Source organism: Adiantum capillus-veneris, chromosome 12 (assembly GCF_014529385.1).
Source record: "Adiantum capillus-veneris isolate H3 chromosome 12, ASM1452938v2, whole genome shotgun sequence".
Lineage (NCBI taxonomy): Eukaryota > Viridiplantae > Streptophyta > Polypodiopsida > Polypodiales > Pteridaceae > Adiantum > Adiantum capillus-veneris.
The window spans coordinates 70,447,435-70,457,554 of NC_140942.1; the positions used below are offsets into that span (position 1 = coordinate 70,447,435).

Consider the following 10,120-nt stretch of genomic DNA (forward strand, 5'->3'; position numbering starts at 1 on the left):
TAGAGAAAGCTTTTAATAATCAATTGTTCTACTTTTAAGAAAAGCTTTCTCAAAAGCTCCCTAAAAAATCTTCCTCCAATCCCCTACTCCAAAGAGACAAATCCGATTGCCCAAGTTATGTGAACACATTTTCTTGCCCATTGTAAGTGCACACATTCTTGTCAGTCGAGATGTCTGTGTGTTACGTGTGTGTGTGTGTGTGTGTGTGTTTCTTTTTTCTTTTTCTTTTTTTTTTTCGGGGGGGGGGGGGGGGGGGGGGGGGGGGGGGGGGGGGGTGGGGTGTGTGTGTGTGGGTGGGTATGGTTTAAAGGAAATCACAACCAAATGATAATATCAGTTAGGATAGAGATGAAAACTGATTATGATAAAAAATCCAGGAGAGAAAAACTCTTGCGCAAAGTGAAGCAGCTCCCCCTATTGCCCCCCCCCCCCCCCTCCCCTCCTCAATTTTTTCTGGTTGCTTGGAGATAGAAAGTTTGAAGGTCATGAAGGAGAAGAATGCAACCGATGTAGGCATTCATCTTCAAGAAACCAATTCAAGAGACCCAATAGAGCCCCTCCAAACCTCTCTTTTTGCTTCTACACTTGGTATTCATCTTGCTTCTGACACTTTACGCGTCATTCACAAATCTACTACTACGAGCTTGGAGTCTTGTTCTTCGGCTTGCAAAGTGGTGGGAAGCATATGTTCTGCTAGGCTATTGAAGTACTATTTTTAGGCCTTATCTGCTAGGCTATTGAAGGACTACTTTCAGGCTTCACTATTGTATGTCTATTTCAATATTGTGAATGTCTCCCCTCTCAGGAGAAGGTTCTTCAGAGTGCAGTTCAAGTCCACAGATCAAGCTATGGTGGTCTTAGCACAAAGCCCTGTGGGCTTTCATTTTGCTAAAGGTTTTTTCGCAGATGGACACATGGGATGGATCTTAATGGACTTGATGGTGGGATTGCAATTACAACTAGATTTCCAGGTATTCTTTCAAAATATGCTCCACATGTAGCTGAAATTGGGAGATGTATGGACTTTGTGGTTGGTGATGTTGTGAGTCCCAAAGATGAGGATCACACAATCTCCATTCAAATGGTTCTTTACACATCCTTAGCAAAGAATCCTGCGCAATTCATTTCTCTCCTAACTATCCATGGGGGAGAAATCTTGCGAAGAGTATTCTTCATTGGTCTTCATGGCCATTGCTTTATTTGCAAGAAGGGGTATGTTGTTGCAATTTTTTCTTGTTGGAGGATAATTTCTGATCAAAGGTATCATGCATCAGAACAACAGGCACTTCATGCAAATGGCGGATTGGAAGTTGTTAGTGTAAAGAAAAGAAGTGAAGCAAAGAAATCCAAGAGGAAGGAAGCAAGAAAAGAAGACGACGAGCTCGAAGGATAGAGGCTCCAAAGCTTGTGTATATACGTAAAGTTCATGTTCCTCTTCCCTCTTCAAATATTTATGGACACCTCTGCATGATCTACCACCTGATCCTCAAGGCACTGATTTGGACATCAACAATAGTTTTGAAGGCATAAATTCAGCTTACGAGCAACATTTCCCTTCTTTGGTAGAAATTGCTAAGAAGTTTGCTAAAGAGAAGGCTTTGAAGACCTCTAAGCTTAGGAGGTCGTTTAGGCCTCATCCGTCCTATTTGAGGCAATCTTGTACTTTAGATTGCTCTAGGACTTTATGATACCCTTTATGGTTGATTCTCTGTTGTATTACTTTGGTGTAATTTTACCTTAGGATATGTGCACTTAAGGTAATTTTTTAATGGAAAGCTTCACTTTTTTGGAAAAAATTTGATTATAATTCCATTGATGAAAGTTAATCCACAATATAGTGACTTATAATTAAGCTGCAATGTTAGAATAATACCTAATTAGCAAGTGGACAAATTCTCTCTTGAGCAAGTGGATTCAACGTGTATGGGCTTTTTCCGTGGGCTTTCTCAAGCTTTATGAGATTTCATTTCCTCAACAAGGATGCTCTTTTTAAGTATGTGTTGTGGTTTCTGGTTTCCACGATTCTTCACCCTTGTCCTTGGCCTAAGGTTTTCAACTTGGCTCATGTTGGTGGCTCTCTTGGAAGTGCAAGAATATGAACATTGCCGGCTAATATTCGCTTGCTTTCAATTGGTGAAGTCATTTTTATGGATGGTACTTGGTATCTATGTTTTAAAACCAAAATAGAGCTCCCTCCCTCACTATGTTTAGGTTTTACTCACTTTTGATCCTCTTCAAGAAGGATTTCTCCTTTGCTTGTTTCAATACTTTGGCTCTTGGATGAATTGTTTTATTTATATTTTGACTCAGAGTTGTATCAAGTGCGCTGATTGTGGGTTTTGGTCACATCTTGTCTTAACCACTTCGCCCTGTGTGTGCTTTTGAAGGATGGAGACTCTAATTTACTTAAAACACATGTGCAAGGCGACAACACCGAAAGTAATATAGGGTTTTTGTAATCTAGGATCCACAATCGCCTCACCGTAGATCCCGGTGTCACTTAGGCCTCATACATGTCCGCCCGGACGTGTGTGAAGGTGACGGGGCAAAAGATGATTGGAAGAAGACGTCGTCCACATCTCCTCAAAATCTCCCGCAGCAGACCCCTCGCCCATCTTCCCTCATTGGCGGACAACCGCAAAACAAGCAGCGCAAAATTCACCCAGAGGACTTGAACCCGACACGGAAACCAAAGATCACGGAACATGTTCAGCTCGAAAAATAAATACTTAACGTCTGTCCGCGCTGTGTGACCAGCCGGACGCCCAAGTTTCGATTTTACGGCCCACCCTCGTGTGATAGGGGCCTTAGTTCCAAGGAGACTTTAGAATGATAAATATATGATTAGAAAGGCTATATAAAGTTGAGGAAAGACGTGCACAAAACAAAACAGAAAGTCCTCGTCAGATCCAAGTGAAGTGAGGTCCTAAAAACTGTGTGTGGAGTCAACCCCAACCCCCTCAGCCTCAAGGCTCAAGGCGCTAGCCTATCAGTGGATTAAACTGGAGGCTACACTACACCCTTTCTACCTGAAAAGTGAGCTGCCCAACAAAGTTTGTATTTGACAGAAGGCAGAATTATTATGCACTTTAGAACCACATCGCAAGCTTGTTTCTAATGTCACCACATTCTCTGTACTATGGTCTCTTTGCTTGCATCTCTCTTTGATCCAGCAGGAGAAAGATTTCCCCCCCCCCCCTTTCAAAGACTGGCGCGCGCACGTAGCTGGTTTACCGCCAAATCTATTAAAGTAGACAAGCAGCTGGTTTTCTGCAAAATCTAATGAACTAGAGAAACACATGCATTGAACAACTATGGGTAGGAAAAGCTACAAGCAGAATAGTTTCTCTTCAAGGCAAACCTCCAATAATCCCATCAGACATGGAAGGCACATAATTATTATCACTGGCCTGTTTTTTGTGTTTGCCATGCCTCTGCATCTAGCCAAGGACCTCGACCCTTCTCAAAGTTTTTCCTTTCCCTCCTTTGACAACCCAAGTCTTCCAAATATCACTTTTGCCCACCAGGATGCCTGGTATGGAGGCCAACTTGCTGCCCCTGGCAGCAATGGTACTATCTGGTTGAATCCCGATCCGATCGCTGTCAAAACACTCGCCGAGGCAAATATAGGGAAAATGGTGTACAAGGATCCCATCAGATTCAAATTTCCTAAATACGGTATGGCATCCTTCTCCACATGCTTCACATTCAAGATCACAACCACACGCGATTATCCGGAATGCGGCAGCGTTATGGTTTTCTTCATTTCTGATTATTTTAAAGCCCCTGAGAGAAGCTATGGCAGGTACTTTGGCATGGTCAGCCCAACCACCCCTGATGGGCAACGCTTCTTTGCAGTCGAATTTGACACTCACATCTCGCCCAACTTGCATGATGTGAGTGGTAGTCACATTGGCATTGACATTAACTCTTTAAAATCCCTTGAAGTTGCAGATACCAGCCCCAATTCCACAAATCCTACATATTACCCAAGGCTCTTTTTGTATAACAATTATACCTTCACTACTTGGGTTGACTACAATAGTTCCACAAATCTGATAGAGGTTTGGATGACCAACTCTAGTACATCTCAGCGGCCCTCGACAACAGTCCTCACTCACAGATACAATTTGTCTAATGTCTTCGATGACACTATGTTTGTTGGGTTCTCTGCTACAAACAATGCAAGTGAAGATGGCATGGAAGGGCATGTTCTGTTTTCATGGAATTTCACCATTCACTATCCTCATGATGACCACCCAAAAGGTGCTGGATCTGTACTCAAGCCAGCTTTGATAGTTGTCGGTGTTATTGTAGTTGCCGGAATTGCTTCTTGTGCTGGCTTCCTCATCTGGAGAAGAGAAAAGAAAAGCAAATTTGCGCGAAACAGGACAGTTCGCCCGCATAGTGGCTCTATAGCAATTTCCATGGACCATTCCCCGTCCGTGGCACTATACACTCTCAAACAACTCAAGAAAGCGACCAGCAATTTCAGAAACGACAATCAAATTGGTGAAGGAGGATACAGCTTTGTGTACAAAGGTGTTCTTGACAATGGAAGCATGATAGCAGTTAAGAGATTAAAGGGAAACTTAGAGAAAGATCGGAGGGAGGCTGAGTTCTTATCAGAATTTAAAGTAATACGCAACACTCGACACCGCAATCTGCTACAACTGCAAGGATGGTGCTATGAGAACGAGGAGGCACTATTGGTGTATAATTACATGAGCAAAGGGAGCTTGGATCGCTATCTGTATGGAAGCGAACAAGGCACGCTTCCGAGGGAAACAAGATTTCGGATACTTGGAGGGATCGCCTCCGCATTGCATTATTTGCACTTTGGTTTGGGGGACTGTGTGCTTCACAGGGATGTCAAGGCTGCTAATGTGCTTCTAACAGATGACTTTCAGCCCATGTTGTGTGATTTTGGTCTTGCACGGCTTATAAGCCATAATCAGTCTGACGCAATTACAATGACAGCAGCAGGGACCACTGGATATGTCGCACCGGAAGTTGTATTCTCAGGTAAGTTTTCTGACAAAGCCGACGTTTATGGATTTGGAGTGCTTGCTTTGGAAATTGCTTGTGGATGCCCTGCTATTGACCGATATCAGGTCAGGCTTGCAGAATGGGTATGGAAACTTCACTTGAGCAATAAATTGATAGAAGCTCTTGATTCCAGCATACGTATCGCCATGTCGGCTCCCGAAGAGCAACAATGGAAAGGGGTTTTACAGCTTGCTCTCATGTGCTGCAATCCTTCAGCGGACAGTCGGCCCAATATGCGACAAGTATGCCAAACTTTGGATGGTGATAATGCTCTCCTCAGACAGCCTTTGCCAAAATCGAAAGAATGGGCACCTCTGCCCAATGAGATGTGGCCTTCAGCATCTGAGGCTTTTGCTTCTGCAGATTGATCCTTGTCTGAGGAGGAGAAGAGACAGAAAATAAACGGGCAAAGCTATGTTTGTTTCTTTAAATTCAGCTGCTCTGAATTCCAATTCACAATGCCTATTGTTGAAGGATACTTGCATGCTTGGTCAGTATATTGTTGAGTACATCACTACTACTCGCAAGAAATTATCTCCCATTTGCTACATGAATAATACCATTTTTACTCTGTGTAAAGCTTGGTGCCTTTTCTCACTTGCATTTTGCTTCTGTGGTGCTGGCCCTCGGGTTCAATTTGGAGATTGGCACCATTTCTGTGACCGTCATAGCGTTGTAACATAGTGTTGTCCTACTCTTTTGATTCATCTGTTGAGGTCAACAATTGTAAAATAGTCGTGTCTGGTGGTATTGCTATGTTGATGATTCTCTGCACAAGGATGTAAATACAAGCATTGTAGAATTGTCAGCACAGAATTTTTTGTTACTCGATATTTTTATCAAAAGATGAGTGTTGATAATATACCGATGAAGTGGATGTATGGTAGCCATGTTTCTTGCTACTACAGAATTTTCCACTTATACTTCACCAAGGATCAATATACCATCAACTGCTCTCTTGAAATAAAACATAGTTTATTGCACATGTTCGTTACAGCGATACAGCACCCTGTCTACAGTTGCATAAAACATAGGCTATTAATTGACTAATCTTGATTAGTTTCCACAAAACCTAGCTTACATATTTTCCATAGAAGCTAGGTTGAAAGCTAGCAAAGTGAGCTTCAACAAAGCTACCTTGACTCGAAGTTGATGGTGGTCGGGGGATTGCTCTCATGGTTTTTAGCAAAATGATAGTCCACAAAGCCTACTTGATGTCTACAATGATGGTGGTAAAGGATTGATCTAACGGGTAGAGCCATTAAAAGTAAACAAGATTCTAGTACAAGCTCCATGCACACTAACATAGGAGTCAAAATCACAAGAATGCTGAGCTTTGCACACCTAACACCCATATTGGCCTTATACGTTACACTACCACAAGCCAATGGAATGCTGGACTTGAATTCTTTCAGCAAAGGAATGCGCGTGCTTTGCCATGTTCCTAAGCCTGCGGCCAAAACATTGCAAAGGGTCATAGGATGGCTAATATATACACAAGAAGATTTAGAAATTTTCTCATGTAGGAAAAGGGAGCCTTTTTCCGTGTTTTTCATATAATGCATAACATCATGAGCTTATGCTCGGGAGGCACCGCATACCTAGCTAGGTACGATTGGGGGACAGGAGACCGCCGGTCCCCTACCAGGCCGACGATCGGCTGCCCCCAATCGTACCTAGCTAGGTATGCCGTGCCTCCCTCACAGAAGCTCATGATGTTGAGTTAAGTCATAATGTGGGATTATTGTGAGAATCTGTCCAAAACTTCTTGTGTATCATCAAACAGTTCCAGCAATGTTTAGGACATTCTCAAGCTCTGGGGTTGCTTTACTCGGTCCGAGGCCTTTATGAGACAGAATTATGGTCTCCTTGTCAGCCTTGTGGCGTGCTAAAGGCCTACAGCATTGAGGGTCAAAAGGTAGTATGGAGCTTTAAGTTTTTAACTACTATGGCCATCATTCTGTTCTCATATGAGGCATAATTGACTGTCGAGAAGTCAGTGCTCAAGGTCAGGCCTCTTCAACCCCGCTTTTGTAAACTCGTCCCGAGTCCCGACTCCCCTGCTTTTCTCACCATCAAGAATCATCCTTATATGTAGGTACCAGTCCGCGCCCTCGGTAATCGAGTTATGCTATCCTCACTATCTCCACGGGCAGCTTCAAATGGACCTTATAGGCTTGTAAATACTGGGCGAAAAGTATATCTGGGTAGGCTTGTAAATTGGGGGCAGTCCGCACCACCCATCTTTTTTTTTTTTTTTCGCAAATCCCAGACGACCTGTGCAAATCGATACGAACGTCTTTATGGGCACACATGGTCGCTTGGCCGCCTTTGAACCCATGATCCGGGTCACGGAAGAACAAAGATTCAACCAACTAAGCTAGCTCCTATGGACAGTCCACGCCCCACATCTTGCAGATACGGCCTCCAACATGTGCATTAACCACTATGCTCGCTTGCATTCATTGACATGTAAGGGATTTGAGTGTGCCAGATTGTAAAAGCGGACAAATATGTAAATACGGGGCAACTTTGTGAATTTGGGATGTCTTCATTCCGCCAAATCTAATGGCCGCCAATTTTCCTCCTCCACCAATGATCCCATTTGAACATGCCCTTGTGATATAGTGATGAGGATTCACTTCCTCCTCTGAATAGTTTTTACTCCCTCTTGCCTCTTAAGACAATAGACCATCGAGGACAAGTCAGTGATGTTAGAGGCATTTTGCATTAGGCACGGTTTACCCCCGCTGTGCACGACATCTTTGAACTTCTCTATCCCCGCCCCCTCACAGTAACTCCGTCAAAAGAGGCAGAGTTACACATACCCTCGCCACAATTATCTGATTCATCCGACTTTGATGCCTTAACCTATATCCCGGCCCTACTGTGTGTGAAACACTTTTGAAATCTCACCCTTTTTGCCCCTATTTATCCCTAGTTTCATCCTAGTTAATTGTGGCAATCAAATGGTGGAGATCAAAGATGTGCATCCCCCCTCAATCTGGGTCCTACATCCCCTCTGTGCTGAATCGGTGTGAGATAATGAGCCCCCTCCCCCCCCCCCCCCCCCCCCGCCCCTTTCTTCTATAAGTGACACGGGGTCGGAGTAAGGGGATGTATGGCGGGGCGCCTTTTTTGCAGGGCGGGGGGCTTTGGGCCATTGGATCAATGCAGCAGGGGGAGAGCAAGCTTTTATAGTACAAGTCCACCATCCTTTCAACGTGTCGTGATAGGCGGGTTGGATAGGGAGCACGAGTCCTCAGTGGGAGGTCGGGAGTTCGAGTCGTGACGCGACAGTGCATGGCGGAGATGGGGTCAATGGTAAATTGAATTTCCATTGTAGATCCCTCAACTCTCACTCGTGGCCTTTATTATAGACGAGCCCCCCCCTCCCCCACATCTATATATGTCACGGGGTCATAGTGAAGGGATCAAGGGTAGGAGTGAAAAATTGGATCAAGATTCAATGAGGACCGCGAACTTTTTCGGCACCGTGGAATTGTAATCTCTACACAAAAAGTAATCTCTGCACAATCATAACTTTCGGCGGCACAGCACGGCGCCTTTTATTTGTGCAATGAAGTCAAGCTAAAAGTAGATTCCTTCCTTTATGTTCGCGCAAGTATGTGCATCATTCACTCTTCCTACTTTAAAGAGACTAACTCCCGGCCCACATCAAAATAATGTGCACACTCACACTGTATGTAATCTCGACACACTGTGTGTAATCGCGACACACGCAAGAGAAAACTTTGTCTCTCTCTCCCTCTCTCTCTCTGGCACACACACACACACGCACACACAAACACATTCACATCCACACACACAGCGAAGTGTGCTTTCTCATCCAATCACCCTCAATTAAAACCAAGTGATGGATTGGGATCTAGAAAACATGGAAGGTGATCATATGCTTGAGGAGTTATTTGATGAGGATTCAAGCCATGCGAGTAGTAAAAGTATTGATGACGACTTCGAGGTACTCCATGAAAGAAGGTGATGTTCTTGGAGAAAACGGGCCTCTTGATGATCAAATGGTTAAGGTGTTTCCGAATCCAAATCTCTATATATCCACAACATATTTTTCCTTTGATAGAGAGGCATATAATTACATGATAAGAGTGCTTCAACACCAGAAAAGTGGGAACAAAGTAATCTGTTTTTAGAGGACCAATGGTCAGATGGAATATCACTGGTAATCATTTCAATGATGGGCGAAATTCTTGTCCAATGCATGTCCTCCACGTCAGTTGCGGTGCACAGAAGTCTAGGAACGGTAAGTGGTGGAGCTTTTATGGCATGAATGCGTATAATAGTAAGGCGAGTAGGCATTTTTCCTCGTAAATCTCCTATGCGACGCTTACCTTCTGTTGTCCACTCACCATCACCAAGCTCTGAAGTTTCTTCATTGTAGTCACAAACCTCATCCTTTGAGGAGATCGTGGATTGTCTTTTGTCTTTACCAGCCACACTTGGATACGATTTCGAAGAATCAAGTAAGTCATCTTCTTCTTCACATGCTTCATCATCTTCACGGTGCATGGGTAGAAAGAAACTATTAGAAAAGATGTAGGAGACTATCGACGAAACCAGAGCCCTTATTATTGCTACAAAGGCAACTTTTCCACTCATCCCGCACGGAAAAATTCAGCGTTATGTGTTTACTGAGCAAGATAAGGCTCTACTCCAACTGTGGGACTTGCATGTGGTTTTTCAAGCCACGAGGATTGAATTTGACACAGCCATCATAAGGAAAGTCTTGGACTCTTTTAATGCTGAAGATGGCAGTGCTGTGATTTATGGCATGAAAGTGTCTATCACACCAAAAAGTATTGCTTTTGCATTCCGTATGCCAAAGGGGCCCAAGCCATCTGTGGCAACTGCAAAGCAGATTAGTGCAGCTCTGAAGAAAGATGATGCTGCTAAGAGGAAAAGGAAAGCCAGTGTGCAAGGGATTCCAGTCGCAGGACTAGAAGCTCCCGTTGCCTACCGATTTGTGGTTGCTATAAGCCTGAAGAATAATCCTACATATGTGTCAGAGAAACTTTTTGCTATGCGGATTGGATTC

At 43.8% G+C, this 10,120-nt stretch overlaps 1 protein-coding gene across 2 annotated transcripts; it reads left to right on the plus strand.

Moving 5' to 3' along the window:
• Positions 1 to 2,956: 2,956 nt before the first annotated feature.
• On the plus strand, positions 2,957 to 5,729 carry LOC147445904 (putative L-type lectin-domain containing receptor kinase S.7). Of its 2 annotated transcripts, XM_086526126.1 has the most exons (2): positions 2,957 to 5,025; positions 5,183 to 5,729. In XM_086526126.1, the coding sequence occupies exons 1-2, from the start codon at positions 3,315 to 3,317 to the stop codon at positions 5,449 to 5,451; spliced, it is 1,980 nt and encodes a 659-aa protein (XP_086382252.1). In that variant the 5' UTR covers positions 2,957 to 3,314; the 3' UTR covers positions 5,452 to 5,729. The 2 variants fall into 2 exon arrangements, with proteins under 2 accessions (XP_086382252.1, XP_086382251.1); XM_086526125.1 differs by having other exon boundaries at positions 2,957 to 5,729.
• Positions 5,730 to 10,120: the final 4,391 nt, after the last annotated feature.

Coding starts and splice junctions, on each gene's coding strand:
- LOC147445904 (XM_086526125.1), top strand. CDS start 3,315: ATGGGTAGGAAAAGCTACAAGCAGAATAGTTTCTCTTCAAGGCAAACC.